This window comes from Nomascus leucogenys, unplaced genomic scaffold, assembly GCF_006542625.1.
Source record: "Nomascus leucogenys isolate Asia unplaced genomic scaffold, Asia_NLE_v1 Super-Scaffold_258, whole genome shotgun sequence".
Lineage (NCBI taxonomy): Eukaryota > Metazoa > Chordata > Mammalia > Primates > Hylobatidae > Nomascus > Nomascus leucogenys.
The window spans coordinates 4,254,864-4,271,604 of NW_022095769.1; the positions used below are offsets into that span (position 1 = coordinate 4,254,864).

General features: G+C 43.0%; 1 protein-coding gene across 1 annotated transcript; it reads right to left on the reverse strand.

Annotated features, from left to right (window-relative positions):
- Window positions 1–782: 782 nt before the first annotated feature.
- LOC100587234 (leucine-rich repeat-containing protein 37B) lies at window positions 783–12,909 on the reverse strand. The gene is made up of 6 exons (XM_030808035.1): window positions 11,740–12,909; window positions 9,600–10,147; window positions 7,624–7,695; window positions 4,784–4,855; window positions 1,610–1,681; window positions 783–962 (listed from the first exon to the last, which is right to left on the reverse strand). Exons 1-6 carry the CDS (start codon window positions 12,907–12,909, stop codon window positions 878–880), a joined length of 2,019 nt encoding a protein of 672 aa, XP_030663895.1. The 3' UTR covers window positions 783–877.
- Between the last annotated feature and the right edge of the window lie 3,832 nt (window positions 12,910–16,741).

Here is a 16,741-nt window from a genome sequence, read left to right on the forward strand (position 1 = left end):
TGTAACCCCAAGCACTTTGGGAGGCTAAGGTGGGCAGATCACCTGAGGTCACAGGAGTTCGAGACCAGCCTGGAGGGGAGGTTGGAGTGCAGTGGCACAATCTCGGCTCACTGCAACTTCCACCCCCCGAGTTCAAGCCATTCTTGACCCTCAGCCTCCCGATAGCTGGGATCACAGGCGCCTGCCACCACAACCTGCTAATTTTTGTATCTTTAGTAGATAGAGATGGGGTTTCACCATGTTGGCCAGGCTGGTCTCAAACTCCTGACCTCAAGTGATCCTCCCACCCTGGCCTCCCAAGGTGCTGGGATTATAGGCATGAGCCACTATGCCCAGCCCCACACTTTGGATTTAACTTTGATTCCTGCTCATATGCAGAGTTTCAAACTGCTTAAATGTCTGCAACATTTAGCTGCAAGGAAGAAAGCTTAACACAAAGTCCTCCAGGGAGCAAAAAACTGCACCACTACGCCCAGCTAATTTTTTTGTATTTTTAGTAGGGATGGGGATTCACTATGTTGCCCAAGTTGGTGTTGAACTCCTGACCTCAGGTGATCCGCCCCACTCAGCTCCTAAAGTTCTGGGATTACAGGCCTGAGCCACCCCACCCAGGAACAAGGCTAATTTGAGGGTCACTTGTTTGATGCCTTTTCTTGCCCATGCCATAGGTCAGAACTAGGACAAGGAGAGTAGCTCATATATAAGCTGCGTAAGTCTCTTGGCCTCTTTGTACCTTAGCTTCCCCATTTGAGAAAAATGAATGAATCTTATAAGACACGCTTTTCAGAGTTCATAATGGGCTTATACCCAGCTGACCAATAATTGTATGAGTTTTTATACAAAATAGTTGTTTACACGTATTCATCTTCTATTTCACTTACAAGTTGTGTAAAAACTGCATTCCGTGCCAGGCCTGAAATGTTCCGTGGCTCAGTTCTGTAATTAAATTGCAGCCCAGATTTCTAAAAAAAAGACACAAGCCAAAGGAAAAAAAATTATTTCAGAACATTTATCATTTGCTGTGAGTCTAATTTATATAGGTTGGAACATAACCTCAATCCTTTCTCTGTGCACTAAGGAAATCTCACTGTGGAAGATACTGGCTTATGATTTATACTTTAACATTGCACATGTGGTGCATTAGCTACAAAACAGTGAACGCTCAGTAAGTACCTGTGTTAAGTGATCTTTATTTCTCTAGAACAGGATTTCACGACTTCAGTACCATCGACATTTTGGACTATATAACTCTTTGCCATGGGGGTTTGTCTTATACTTTGCAGGATGTTTAGCAGCATCTCTGGCCTCTGCCCACCAGATGCCAGGAGCCACAACCACAGTTTTGTCAACCAAAACTGTCTCTGGACATTAGCAAATGTCACCTGAGTACAAAATCACACCAGTTGAGAACCACTGCTCTCTGATGATTCAGTATGATCTGTGTAATAATTCTCACACCAATCTTTGCTAGAGACAAAAAGGACTTGCTATATAATTTTAGTACCTTTCTACTTCTCAAATTTTAATCATATTTCAAAATGAATAGCAGAGGTTTATAATTAAGTTTTGTAAAAATTCCAAATATAATAAAGTTATATTTGTAATTTACATATACTGCAAAAATGGCAGTGATTCAAATGTACGTCTTTCAATATACTGTATTTTATTGCAGGATAAATCTCTAGGAAAAATAAAATCAAAATATTGACTTATAAGTTATCAGCGTTGATAACTTAGTATGAATAATAGCAAGAGTTTAGAATAATATTGAATACACATTTTTCATCTCGACTCTAAACGTTTGGACCTGTATTTGAACTTTCCAGAGACCCTAACCCTGCCCATACCTCTCCTAGACTCTCACCTTCATACTTTTAATAAATGAAATAAACAACTTAATAGACTTTGGAATTAATTTTTCCTGAGAGCAGTAGACTTGATTAGATGCCTTTTTGTAGTCTCATCAAATCCTAGATTATAAGCTCAAAGCTTTTATCTCTATATATATTTTCTAATATTAAAACGAATAGCCTCACATTTATACACTTTCCTAGTTTAGGTTTGTATTCCTAAGCCACTTCAGTATCAGAAGAAATAAAAGACATCCTTTCACAGCATTTGAAAGGAAGTTACTTAATACATAACTTTGAACTAATATTCAAATCATATTAATACAATTAATTTCTATCGTATTAATAGAAATTAATTTTTGGTTTTATATTGCTTTAATATTTCATGAAAGCAATTTCTTCAGTTATACAGTGATGGGGCTTTTCCCTCCCTCTTTACCTGGATGGTGTAACATTGTCTGGCTGATGTCTCCATGTCTAGTCTCTCCATTCCTAAACTATCCTGCACACAGTCATCATATAAACGCTCTAGAAGTGGCTTGCAAAGACCAGCACCTCCTGGGAAATTATTGAGGATGCAAATTCTTGGTCCCACTCTAGACCAACTGAATCAATAACTATGAGGGTGGAGTCCAGAACTGAGTTCTAACGTGCCCTCTCAATGATTGTGATGCAGATCCATCTTAGAGCACTGCTGTGATAACACGGTTCCCCATGATGGCTCCTCAGCTTGGCATTCAAAGCCCTAGAAGATCTGGCTCCAATTTCCTACTCTCCCTCCTTGTAATCTACAGGTACTCATGGCATTCCTCGAATACTTTCCTGTGTTTTACCCTTCTCCCATTTCCCTTTTGCAAGTTTAGAATATTGTCCCCAAGATGTCTGTCTGATGCTACACAATGGCCCTTCAAAGTCCTATTCAAATGGGATTGTTCTAGTAACATCTTCCTGGGTCCAAACTGAAGTCATTTTCCCCTCTTCTATGCTCCAGAAACAATTTATCCCTCCTAGTGCCCACATCCATTTCTTCTTCTTTTTTTTTTTTTTTTTTTTTTTTGAGATAGAGTCTCTCTCTGTCGCCCAGTCTGGAGTGCAGTGGTGCAATCTCGGCTCACTGCAAGCTCCGCCTCCCGGGTTCACGCCATTCTCCTGCCTCAGCCTCTCCGAGTAGCTGGGACTACAGGCGCCCGCCACCACGACGGCTAATTTTTTGTATTTTTAGTAGAGACAGGGTTTCACCATGGTCTCGATCTCCTAACCTCGTGATCCGCCCGCCTCGGCCTCCCAAAGTGCTGGGATTACAAGCGTGAGAATGTAGTTATTTTTCATTCCATTTTTTCTGAGCATAAACTCCTTGAAAGCATGCACTAGGCAATGTTCATCTGCATTGCCCACCATGTTTAAAACTGACACATGGAAATAAAGTAAATTCAAATATTTGTAAAACAAATGAATAACTGGCCAGGCGTGGTGGCTCATGCCTGTAATCCCAGCACTTTGGGAGGCTGAGGCGGGTGGATTACAAGGTCAGGATATCGAGACCATCCTGGCTAACTAGGTGAAACCCCGTCTCTACTAAAAATACAATAAATTAGCTGGGCGTGGCGGCATGTGCCTGTAGTCCCAGCTACTCAGGAGGCTGAGGCAGGAGAATGGAGTGAACCCGGGAGGCAGAGCTTGCGGTGAGCCGAGATCGCGCCACAGCACTGCAGCCTGGGTGACAGAGTGAGACGCCGTCTCAAATAAATAAATAAATAAATAAATATATAAATAGCTGGGGGAGTGAGTAGAAGGAAAATGATTATTTTAAAGCAAATGTAGTTTTATTACTTCATGGCCTCTGTAGCACTTTGGCATCCACTTGAGGGTCTTTTCACCCACTTTCCTTAAGCCTTTCACATTTGAAAGAATCTGTTTGCAAAAGAGCATCACTAATAAGGATTAATGACATACACACCTCTATGGACAGAGGATAAGAATCAAGCTTTCATAGCAATTGAACATAGTATCTTCTTGTCTCTAAACAGGCAGAAATACTATGCAGGTATCCCTTTCTTGGTAACAGGGCTCGGGAGATAGTTACTGTATAATTAGTGAAGAGTTAGGGGCATTTCTGCTATGCTTCTTAGTGTAAACATTTCTAGCTCTACCACTTAACCATCAAACAACTGTTTTAATATAACGATTCCCGAAATGAAATCCTTAATACTAGTCTATTTTCTTGGTAGCTTAATATTCTTGATAATATTATTTCTATAATTCAGCTGATTTCAAATATTTAAATGTTAATTTAATTCCGATTAAATTACTAAAAATTTCTGGATTAATGATGTTCAAATGAATGTAGGTGGTCTATATTTTCTTCTCCTTTAGGCAACAATCTGAAGTTAACTTTAATTCCTTTCATCCTACTAAACCAACTTTTTCAAATGTTTTTTTGTGAAGGTCAGACAGTAAATATTTTAAGGCTTTGTGGGCCACATATGATCTCTCTCGCATATTTCTCTTTCTTTTTTCTTTCACAGTCCTTTAAAAATGCAAAAACCATTCTTAACTTAATAGGCCATTAAAAAATAAACCCTAAGTTAGATTTGATCTATTGGCTGTAGATTGAATAGAAGAAGATGATATGTAAATCCTTATAAAACAAGGTTTATATGGGTGTCAGTCACTGCTCAGATCTTCTTACCATGTGAAATTTTTTGTCTGTATTTTGTCTATACAATTTAAAAACTGAAAATGCATAGGACGTAGCTAATGCTAGAGATGGGCTGACGTAGCTAATGCTAGAGATGGGCTGAGACCCCATACAAACTTACAGACTTCCAGAATTTTATTGCTGAAAGAAATCTTAGAGATTATCTAATTTGAACCCCTTATTCGTTTTAAAAATAATATGACTAAAAACTGAAAAATATGATTAACTAACTTACAAATACTGGAGGGATAGCAGGCCTTCAAATGAATCGTTATGTAATTCAGTCAAATAATTTTCACTGAGAATTCTGGAAAATGAAAAAGTTATTTCTAGATTAAAATACAAACTACAACTATTTGCTACACAGGACTATCTCCTGCATGTGGAAGAAAGCTGGGTCATGGTCATTTCCAGATGGTGGTATCTGCTCTGCTTTCATTCAAACCTTTTCTTACATTTTCCTTTTTGTGTCCATCTCTCTCCACCACCACCACCATACACAGGCAAGCACATACACACATGCAAGCGCACACACATACGCAAGCACACACACACATACGCAAGCACACACACACATGCAAGCACACACACACATGCAAGCACACACACACCAGCACACCGCTCCATTCTTCCCACCAAATTGTATCTTTAATGACTCCTCTCTAGATCATAATATACCTTTCAGAATCCAACTCTGGGTGGCACCAAGATCAGCAGAACCTCCATTTCCTCCTCTCTTTTTCCCAAACCTTATTATGAAAGCCCCACATGGGACCACGTCAGGGCTGCAAGTGAAGCCATTCAACTTTTTTCTCCCATCAAAAAAATGTGAGAACTACAAAGTGCATAAAGTGCACATAACATAAATGTTGTTTATATTTAATTTAATTTAATTTAATTTAATTTCTGAGACAGGGTCTCATTCTGTTACCCACACTGGTCTCAGACTCCTGGCTCAAGTGATCCTCCTGTCTCTGCCTCCCAAAGTCTTGGGACTGCAGACATGAGCCACCTCACCTGGCCAAATACTCAGTTTAATAATTGTAAAGCAGATACCCATGTAAACATTGTTACAAAAGATTATTGCTAGCATCCCAGAAGCCCCAGCGTGCCCCTTTCCAATCATATTCCTCTCTCTAACCCTAATAGGTAACCACTACCCTGACTTTCATAATGATTTTCTTGCTTTTAAAACGTAGTCCTGGCCTGGCGTGGTGGCTCATGCCTGTAATCCCAGCATTCTGGAAAGCCAAGGCACATGAATCACCTGAGGTCATGAGCTCGAGACCAGCCTGTCCAACATGGTGAAACCCTGTCTCTACTAAAAATATAAAAATTAGCTGGTCATGGTGGCGGGCACCTGTAATTCCAGCTACCCAGGAGGCTGAGGCAGGAGAATCCCTTGAACCCAGGAGGTGGAACTTGCAGTGAGCCAAGATCGCACCATTGAACCCCAGCCTGGGCAACAAGAACAAAATTCCGTCTCAAAAAATAAAGCAATTCTCCTGCCTCAGCTTCCCAAGTAGATGGGATTATAGGCACCCACCACCATGTCTGGCTAATTTTTGTATTTTCAGTACAGATGGGGTTTCGCCATATTGGCCAGGCTGGTCTCAAACTCCTGACCTCAGGTGATCCACCTGCCTCGACCTCCCGAGGTGCTGGGGCTACACGTGTGAGCCACTGTACCTAGCATGTGTTTTATTTTTAATTTAGAACTTATGTATGTCTTGTCTATATAAGCCAAACTAATGATGTGACACAAACTGTTGTGAAAAATGTTACTTTGAATGTAAGCATTTTTTCCAAAATCATTTATGTGTCTAAACTAATTCCTTCTATAAATCAAGAAGAAAACGATAAAACAATTCAACAGGAAAATGAACAAAGGACAGAAAATTCAGAGAAGAAACACAAATGTTCAATAAACATATTAAGATATTTAATTAAATTCATGAGTGATCAGAAAAATTCGAATTTGGATGGAATCCCTTTTATTCATCCATAACTTCAACAAAAAGTTGGCAAATACCCAGCAGTGAAAAGGTGTGGGGAAATGAATGCTGTCACATTCTGCTGACAATATAGTCAGTTGGCACAACATTTTTGAGGACAATTAAAATTTTGTATCTACACAGTCTTCACCCCAACTCTTCCATTTCTAGATATCTATGCTACAGGAATACTTGCCCACTAAGCATAATCTAAACATTCATCAATGGGGAAATTATTAAATAAACTATGATGCATCCATATTACGGATTATGCAAATATCATATAAGTGATACCATGAAGTGAAAGAATCAAGTTGCAAGATGTTACCCTTTATGTAAAGAAAAAAGATTTTAAAAACCACACAACAAATCTATTTTGCCTTATGTAAATATATATGTAGGAAAATGGGGAAAAGTCTGGAAGCATGTATACTAAACAGAGTAGCATAACCTCAGGAATGAGGGAGTAGGGCAAAAGGAGGGTTTTTGTTATACCTGTTATTGCATTTTTATACATTAAAAATAGAATCATGGGCTGGGGGTGGTGGCTTATGCCTATATGAGCACTTTAGGAGGCCAAGGTGGGAGGATCACTTGAGCCCAGGAGCTCAAGACCAGCCTAAGCAGCATAGGAAGACCCTGTCTCTACAAAAAATACAAAATTAGGTGGGCATGGTGGCATGCACCTCTGGTCCCAGCTACTTGGGAGGCTGAGGTGGGAGGATCACTTGTGCCTGGGAGGTGAAGGCTGCAGTGAGATGTGATTGTGCCACTGCACTCCAGCCCAGGGCACAAAGTAAGACCCTGTCTCTGAAAAAAAAAAAAGAGGAAAAAAAGAATATAACCATGTATTATTTGTATGATAAAAAATTTAAATTGCCTCTTATTTTAGAGAGAGCCTACCAAATTTAATTTTAAAATAACCATAGGATTGCAATCCACAGATGGCAATCCACAGAGGTTGATTTGGGGTATGGAGGGGAAATATCTTTTCTCAGAGGTATGCACCTCAAAATTCTGGACCAAGAAGGATCTTACAATGCAGTTAGTTTTTTGTCATATTTGGAGAGAATATACTCACAGTTTCTTAGTCCAACTGTATGCTTTCCATACATTTCCATCAATGTATGAAATATAGTTTCCTTGGAAATTTCTGTGAAGAAAGACAGTTTATATCCTTGAATAGGCAGGAAAAGAATGAACAGAATAAATAAAAGAATCATGGCAACATTGTCGGGGATATTCAGAAACAGAAAATAACACCTGCTTTCTCATTTCCAGAGCTATCAGCTTCCCAGTTTGCACAATTCATCAAGAAATAATGCGGGGCCACTGGCACAAATGATGAGGCATCTCCCGGAAGCTTAACTTCCTATCCATCCCATCTCTTGGACAGACGATGCCAGTTAATTACTTTGAATGTAAGCATTTTATCCAAAAGCACTTATGTGTCTAAACAAACTCCTACAAATCAACACAAAAATGGTAAATAATTCAACAGAAAAATGGGCATAAGCTTATCTTTATTGATAAATAAGTAGAAAGAAACCCTATGCCAGGTAACACCAAAGCTTTGCCCTCTGTTGAAACATCCTAGGCTTTTTCTTTCCACTCTTATTACAACTGATCTGATTTAGCCCCTTCACACTTTACTCCTACATTTTGCTAGACCTTTCTATTTTGTCTCCCTGAAATAAGCTTTTCCTTTTGGGCACTCTACATACGGATTCTAAAATAATCCTTTGCGTGTCTATACTTGAACATAAAGCAAAAAAGCAAAATAAAATAAAATAATCTTCCTGTTTTCATCATTTAATCTCTCTTGCTTGGAAACTTTCAATGGCTTTCCATACCTCATTGTGTACTCCTTAAGACCCAAGTAAACTTTTAGCTTACCCATGTAGCTTTCCCTGATCTCCACACCTCAAGGACCACAGATTCTGGTAAATTCTAGCAATGATGGCATGCATTATCTTTTAGTAATTAATTATATATACCTTCCTTTTTATGCCTATTCTCTTTCTTCCCTCCGATCATTTTCATGTTCTGCAGACAATAGCATACTTGGTCCTGGGTTTGACACAAAATGAGTGCTACATATAAAAAGCCAGGGACAAAGATGAGTTCTGGACATAACTAAAGGACTGAGTAATCATGTTAACAGCCAACACTCCTACATATGCTAGGCACTGATGAAGTGTTTCATATATTCACTCACCTAAATTTCACAACAATCCTATGAAGTGGTAACTAGCATAATCCCGTTTAAAGGTGAGGAAATTGAGTCACAGAGCAGAATAACTTGCTCTGGATCACCAAGCTAATAAACAGACCTGGGTTCAAACCCAGGTAGCCTGGCTCCAGAATCAACTCTTAACCACTTAGAGCATCATCACTGAGATCGGGAGAGTGACAGGCTGCTGCTGTGAAGAGGGTGAAGCGGGCCAGGCGCGGTGGCTGACGCCTGTAATCCCAGCACTTTGGGAGGCTAAGGTGGGTGGATCACCTGAGGTCAGGAGTTCAAGTCCAGCCTGACCAACATGGAGAAACCCCATCTCTACTAAAAACACAAAAAATTAGCCAGGTGTGGTGGCGCACGCCTGCAATCCCAGCAACTCAGGAGGTTGAGGCAGGAGAATCACTTGAACCCAGGAGATGGAGGTTGCGGTGAGCCAAGATCGTGCCATTGCACTCCAGCCTGTGCAAGAGTGAAACTCTGTCTAAAAAAAAAAAAAAAAAAAAAAAAAAAAAAAAAAAAAAAGAGGGTGAAGCGAAAATAGGAGCAGAGCAGCGGTTAAGCAATGATGTGATGGGGCTAAATAAGAATGGATAAGAAAATGAGTAAGAGTAAAAGACTGGGGTAAAAGTAAAAGACTGGAGAATGGGTCTAACATTAAAGGAGAATGAGGAGAAGGGAGAGTTGACAAGCAAAGGTGAAAGCAGAAAGTCAGTTGTCAGTATGGCTTAGGGAGATAAGGAAGGCCCAGGAAGGCCTACAGGAAAAGGCTGCCATGTCAGGCAAGACACAGAGGATGATTGAGGAAAGGTGATTCTTACAAGGTGGTGAAGATGCCATTGTAGGTGTTGGGCTCTGGCACAGGCACTTGGTGGAGCCTCTGCTTTGGGCTGAGATCAACACATGACAGAGTCTCATCTCCGCAGGTACAGACCTCACATATGTTAGTGCTTGTGGAGGCCTTCTGTTCCTCTGGTGCAGTTTCAGACTGCACCAATGAATCCTGCGAAGATTCTAACTTTGTAGGTGGACCTGTGACCTCGGTCAGGCTTCGATGCAGAGTCTGAACCTGGTCTGGACTAGGAGCTGTAGTCTTCTCCAGGACTGTGGAATGTCCAATCTCTGTAGTGGGTTCTGGAGTTATGGCAAGCCCCGGGTCTGGAGGCTGAGCTGAGGTTTCCTCCGTGGTTGGAGACAGTTTAACCTCTGTAGTAGGCTCTGTAGTTATGCTAAGCTCCAGGTCCAGAGGTTGAGCTGTGGCTTCAGTCAGGCGTGAATGCTGAGCCTGACCCTTATCTGAAGGTGGAAGTGTCACGTCAGGGTGTTCTGGAGGAGGAGCTGTAGTCGTCAGGGCTGTAGAAGATTCAACCTCTGTTGTGGATTCTGGAGTGATGGTAAGCCCCAGATCCAAAGGTTGAACTGTGGCTTCAGTCAGGTGTGAATGCTGAGTCTGAACCTGGTCTGGATGTGGAAGTCTCACCTTAAGATGCTTTGGAGGAACTATAGTCCTCTTCAGGGGTGTAGAATGTTCAACATCCATAGTGGGTTCTGGAGTGACGGTAAGTCCCAGGTCCAAAGGTTGAACGGTTATGCTGGGTGACATTGGATGCTGAGCTCGATCCTGACCTGGTGTTGGAATTGTTACCTCTTGATATACTTCAAGTTGGGGTACAACTTTCTTAGGAGGCTGAGTTGGGGTCTCCTGCATGGTTGGAGAATGTTCAACCTCTGTCGTGGATTCTGGAATGATGGTAAGTCCCAGGTCCAAAGGTTGAACAGTGACACTGGGCACTGTTGAATGCTGAGCTGGATCCTCGCCTGGTGTTGGGACTGTCACCTCATAATGAGCTGGAGGTCGAGCAGCAAATTCCTTAGGTGGTTCTGGAAGCTGAACTGGGACCATTTGCTGCCTTGAAGGTTCTACCTCCTTAGGGGACTCTGGAGCCTGAACTGTGGCCTCCTGCTGGGCCAGAGAAGGTTCTGCCTCCAAAGGGGCTCTGGAATCTGAGCTGGAACCTCCTGCTGAGTTACAGATGGTTCTACCTCCTGAGGGAACTCTGGAGGCAAAGATGGGGCCATCTGCTGGGTCAGAGAGGGTTCTATCACCATAGCGGGGTCTGAAGACTGAGCAGGGACTGCCTGCTGGACTGGAGAGGATTCTACCTCTTTAGGTGGCTTTAAAAGCCGAGTTGGGGCCTGCTGTAGGACTGGAGATGGTTTGACCTTCTCAGGTGGCTCTGATGGCTGAGCTGGTATCTCCCACTGTGGTAGAGGACTGACCTCTTCAGTGGACTTCCGAGGATGACCTGAGGCTTCCTGCTGGGTTGCAGATGGTTCAACCTCCTTAGGGGGCTCTGGTGGCTCAGCTAGGAACCCTTGCTGGACTGGAGAAGGTTCTGCCTCCTTAGGGGGATCTACAGTCTGAGCTGCGGCCTCTTGGTGGACTGGAGATTCAATCTTTTCAGGAGAATGCAGAGGCGGGGAAGGGAGATCAGGCTGGGATAGAGAAAAGTCAGCCTGTTCAATGGGAATAGGAAGGTTGTCCTGCTGGACTGGAGAAGGTTCTACCCCCATAGTGACTGCTGTAGGTTTGGTAAGCTCCCTATCTAGATCTAGATATGACACATCTAGAGGTGAACCTATTGCTTCATCATTCAGTGAACTTCCAAAGTCTGAGGAGAGCTGAGGTGGAGGCTGAGTTGTGGTCTCTTTATGGACTGGAGGAAGTTCATAATTTTCAGGTCTACTTAGCTGCTGAATTATAATGTCTTGCTGGTCTTTCAAACGTTGAAACTGCTCAGGGGACATTAAGGGCTGAGCTGGGGCCTCCTGCTGGGCTGGAGAAGATTCAACCTCCCCAGAAGACTCAGAAGGCTGAGCTGGCTGCTCTTGCTCACTGGGGGAAAGTTCAGGCTCCATGGGAGGACCTGGTGGCTCAGTTGGGGCCTCCTGTTGGGTTGCAAAAGGTTCCACCTCCTCTGGAGGCTGAATTGGGGCCTCCTTCTGGGCTTGGGAAGATTCTGTCTCATTTTTGGGCTCTGATGTCATGGTAACCTCCACATCTGCAGGTTTAACTGTAATGTTGGGCAAGTTATAATGAGCTTGATCCTCACCTGGAGGTTGAACTGTCACTTCATGATTCAGTGGAGTTTGAGCTAGACTCTCCATAGAGGACTCTGGAAGCATAGCTGGGGACTCCTGCTGGGTTGAAGGTTCTACCTCCTGAGGGAGCTGTGGAAGCTGCGCTGAGGCTTCTTCCTGGAGTGAAGAGGACTGGATGTCTTCCAGGGTCTCTGGATTTTGAGTTTTGGGCTCTAGATGGAATTGAGAAAGTGCAACTTGCTCAGGTGGCCCTGGAGGCTCATCTGCGTTCACCTGGAGTTCTGGAGGCAGGCTGCCGGGATACAGTGTGTCCATACTCGAATATTCATCCTGCAAAGTCTGTTTCTGATGCTGAGGTTTGGATAATTGATGTGGAATCCCAATAATCTCAGCAAGGCTCCAACGCTCAGCTAGGTCTTTCTTCAGGTTCTTGGGCGAAACAAATTTGGCTGGTTTTGAAACCTCACTGTGTAGTGGAACAAGTATATCATCTGCCTGATGACCTGCAGCCCGATCTAGATCTGCAGTTTGAACCTTATTTTTGAGGCGAGGAAGCTGAACTGGGGTCTGGTTCTGATCCCCATCCAACAGTGGAACCACCTCTGGGAGCCTTTCTTGCGGAGTCAGCTTGTCATTTAAATCCTGGTGGGCAGCTGAGAACTGCTCTGGCCCCAGGGGCAGCTCTCCAGCTGAATCCGTGTCCAGGAATGGAGCCAAATTTTCAGTCAATTCCTGGGGCAGGGCTGACATCTGCAAAGAAGAAGAGGGCCCCAGGTAATCAAAGTCACCTGGGGCTGCTAGGGGAGCAGGTGCATGGGGAGATTCCCACGGGAGATGGGAGGAGCGGGAAGACCAGGGCTCAGGTGGCCCCACGGGGTTAGAGGTCAGCTGGAGCGGGTCCTTGACCCACACCAGAGGCTGAGCCTCCTTCACTAGCAGACACAATAGTTGCCACGTGAGGGGCCATGGGCCCCAGAAACGCAGCCAAGACATGACACACGCTGGTGCTGCGCACTCAACGGGAGCCATTCTGGCAGCCCGGAGATGCTCATGCCCTTTATGAGCGTGCACCCCGCCCTGTCTTTATGACACCTTTAGTTATGTCACCTTTATTAGGCTGGGGTCCAGATCTGCTCCATGTTACCAGAGCAATCTTATGTCACAATCCCACCCAAGCACCCCTTCCCACCCTGCCCGGCCGGAACACCCCTCCCCTCCCCTTAGTGAGGAAGGATTTGGGCCGCAGGCTGGGGTGGTCCCAGGAATCCAGTGGCCTGCTGTGGTGTGGTGGGGTGGGGTTGGGTGGGGGCGCGGCAGAGCTTCCCAAGGAAGTCACGGGATCTCGCCTTGGGATCTTCAGAAGTGCTAGTTCACAGGCCAGGCACAGTGGCTCACGCTTGTAATCCCAGCAATTTGGGAGGCCGAGGCGGGCGGATCACGAGGTCAGGAGATCGAGACCACGATGAAACCCCGTCTCTACTAAAAATACAAAAATTAGCCGGGCGTGGTGGCGGGCGCTGGGTACTCCTCTGAGACAAAACTTCCAGAGGAACTATCAGACAGCTGAATTTGTGGTCTCACGAAAATCCGCTGTTCTGCAGCCACTGCTGCTGACACCCAGCCAAACAGTGTCTGGAGTGGACCTCTAGTAAACTCCAACAGACCTGCAGCCGAGGGTCCTGTCTGGTAGAAGGAAAACTAACAAACAGAGAGGACATCCACACCAAAAACCCATCTGTACATCACCATCATCAAAGACCAAAAGTAGATAAAACCACAAAGATGGGGAAAAAACAGAGCAGAAAAACTGGAAACTCTAAAAAGCAGAGCACCTCTCCTCCTCCAAAGGAACGCAGTTCCTCACCAGCAACGGAACAAAGCTGGATGGAGGATGACTTTGACGAGTTGAGAGAAGAAGGCTTCAGACGATCAAACTACTCTGAGCTACGGGAGGAAATTCAAAACAATAGCAAAGAAGTTAAAAACTTTGAAAAAAAATTAGAAGAATGGATAACTAGAATAACAAATGGAGAGAAGGGCTTAAAGGAGCTGATGGAGCTGAAAGCCAAGTTTCGAGAACTACGCGAAGATTGCAGAAGCCTCAGTAGCAGATGCGATCAACTGGAAGAAAGGGTATCGCTGATGGAAGATGAAATGAATGAAATGAAGCGAGAAGGGAAGTTTAGAGAAAAAAGAATAAAAAGAAATGAACAAAGCCTCCAAGAAATTTGGGACTATGTGAAAAGACCAAACCTACGTCTGATTGGTGTGCCTGAAAATGACGGGGAGAATGGAACCAAGTTGGAAAACACTCTGCAAGACATTATCCAGGAGAACTTCCCCAATCTAGCAAGGCAGGCCAACATTCAGATTCAGGAAATACAGAGAACGCCACAAAGATACTCCTCGAGAAGAGCAACTCCAAGACACATAATTGTCAGATTCACCAAAGTTGAAATGAAGGAAAAAATGTTAAGGGCAGCCAGAGAGAAAGGTCGGGTTACCCACAAAGGGAAGCCCATCAGACTAACAGCTGATCTCTCGGTAGAAACTCTACAAGCCAGAAGAGAGTGGGGGCCAATATTCAACATTCTTAAAGAAAAGAATTTTCAACCCAGAATTTCATATCCAGCCAAACTAAGCTTCATAAGCGAAGGAGAAATAAAATACTTTACAGACAAGCAAACGCTGAGTGATTTTGTCACCACCAGGCCTGCCCTGAAAGAGCTCCTGAAGGAAGCACTAAACATGGAAAGGAACAACCGGTACCAGCCACTGCAAAAACATGCCAAATTGTAAAGACCATCGAGGCTAGGAAGAAACTGCATCAACTAACGAGCAAAATAACCAACTAACATCATAATGACAGGATCAGATTCACACATAACAATATTAACATTAAATGTAAGTGGGCTAAATGCTCCAATTAAAAGACACAGACCTGCAAACTAGATAAGGACTCAGGACCCGTCAGTGTGCTGTATTCAGGAAACCCATCTCACGTGCAGAGACACACATAGACTCAAAATAAAGGGATGGAGGAAGATCTATCAAGCAAATGGAAAACAAAAAAAGGCAGGGGTTGCAATCCTAGTCTGATAAAATAGACTTTAAACCAACAAAGATCAAAAGAGACAAGGCCATTACATAATGGTAAAGGGATCAATTCAACAAGAGCTAAATATCCTAAATATATATGCACCCAACACAGGAGCACCCAGATTCATAAAGCAAGTCCTGAGTGACCTACAAAGGGACTTAAACTCCCACACAATAATAATGGGAGATTTTAACACCTCACTGTCAACATTAGACAGATCAACGAGACAGAAAGTTAACAAGGATATCCAGGAATTGAACTCAGCTCTGCACAAAGTGGACCTGATAGATATGTACAGAACTCTCCACCCCAAATCAGCAGAATATACATTTTTTTCAGCACCACACCACACCTATTCCAAAATTGACCACATAGTTGGAAGTCAAGCTCTCCTCAGCAAATGTAAAAGAACAGAAATTATAACAAACTTGTCTCTCAGACCACAGTGCAATCAAACTAGAACTCAGGATTAAGAAATTCACTCAAAACCGCACAACTACATGGAAACTGAACAACCTGCTCCTGAATGACTATTGGGTACATAATGAAATGAAGGCAGAAATAAAGATGTTCTTTGAAACCAATGAGAACAACGACACAACATACCAGAATCTCTGGGACATGTTCAAAGCAGTGTGTAGAGGGAAATTTACAGCACGAAATGCCCACAAGAGAAAGCAGGAAAGATCCAAAATGGACACCCTAACATCACAATTAAAAGAACTAGAAAAGCAAGAGCAAACACATTCAAAAGCTAGCAGAAGGCTAGAAATAACTAAAATCAGAGCAGAACTGAAGGAAATAGAGACACAAAAAACCCTTCAAAAAATTAATGAATCCAGGAGCTGGTTTTTTGAAAAGATCAACAAAATTGATAGACCACTAGCAAGACTAATAAAGAAGAGAGAAGAATCAAATACATGCAATAAAAAATGAAAAAGGGGATATCACCACCGATCCCAAAGAAATACAATCTACCATCAGAGAATACTACAAACACCTCTATGCAAATAAACTAGAAAATCTAGAAGAAATGGATAAATTCCTCGACAAATACACCCTCCCAAGACTAAACCAGGAAGAAGTTGAATCTCTGAATAGACCAATAACAGGTTCTGAAATTGTGGCAATAATCAATAGCTTACCAACCAAAAAGAGTCCAGGACCTGATGGATTCACAGCCGAATTCTACCAGAGGTACAAGGAGGAACTGGTACCATTGCTTCTGAAACGATTCCAATCAATAGAAAAAGAGGGAATCCTCCCTAACACATTTTATGAAGCCAGCATCGTCCTGATACCAAAGCCTGGCAGAGACATAACCAAAAAAAAGAATTTCAGACCAATATCCTTGATGAACATTGATGCAAAAATCCTCAATAAAATACTGGCAAACCGAATCCAGCAGCACATCAAAAAGCTTATCCACCATAATCAAGTGGGCTTCATCCCTGGGATGCAAGGCTGGTTCAACATATGCAAATCAATAAATGTAATCCAGCATATAAACAGAACCAAAGACAAAAACCACATGATTATCTCAATAGATGCAGAAAAGGCCTTTGACAAAATTCAACAACCCTTCATGCTAAAAACTCTCAATAAATTAGGTATTGATGGGACGTATCTCAAAATAATAAGAGCTATCTATGACAAACCCACAGCCAATATCATACTGAATGGGCAAAAACTGGAAGCATTCCCTTTGAAAACTGGCACAAGACAGGGATGCCCTCTCTCACCGCTCCTATTCAACATAGT

Coding starts and splice junctions, on each gene's coding strand:
- LOC100587234 (XM_030808035.1), bottom strand. CDS start 12,909: ATGGCTCCCGTTGAGTGCGCAGCACCAGCGTGTGTCATGTCTTGGCTG. Junction 7,696..9,599: donor AATGGCATCTTCACCACCTT/GTAAGAATCACC, acceptor CTTTCTTCACAG/AAATTTCCAAGGAAACTATA. Junction 4,856..7,623: donor TACAGTTGGACTAAGAAACT/GTGAGTATATTC, acceptor TTCATTTTCCAG/AATTCTCAGTGAAAATTATT.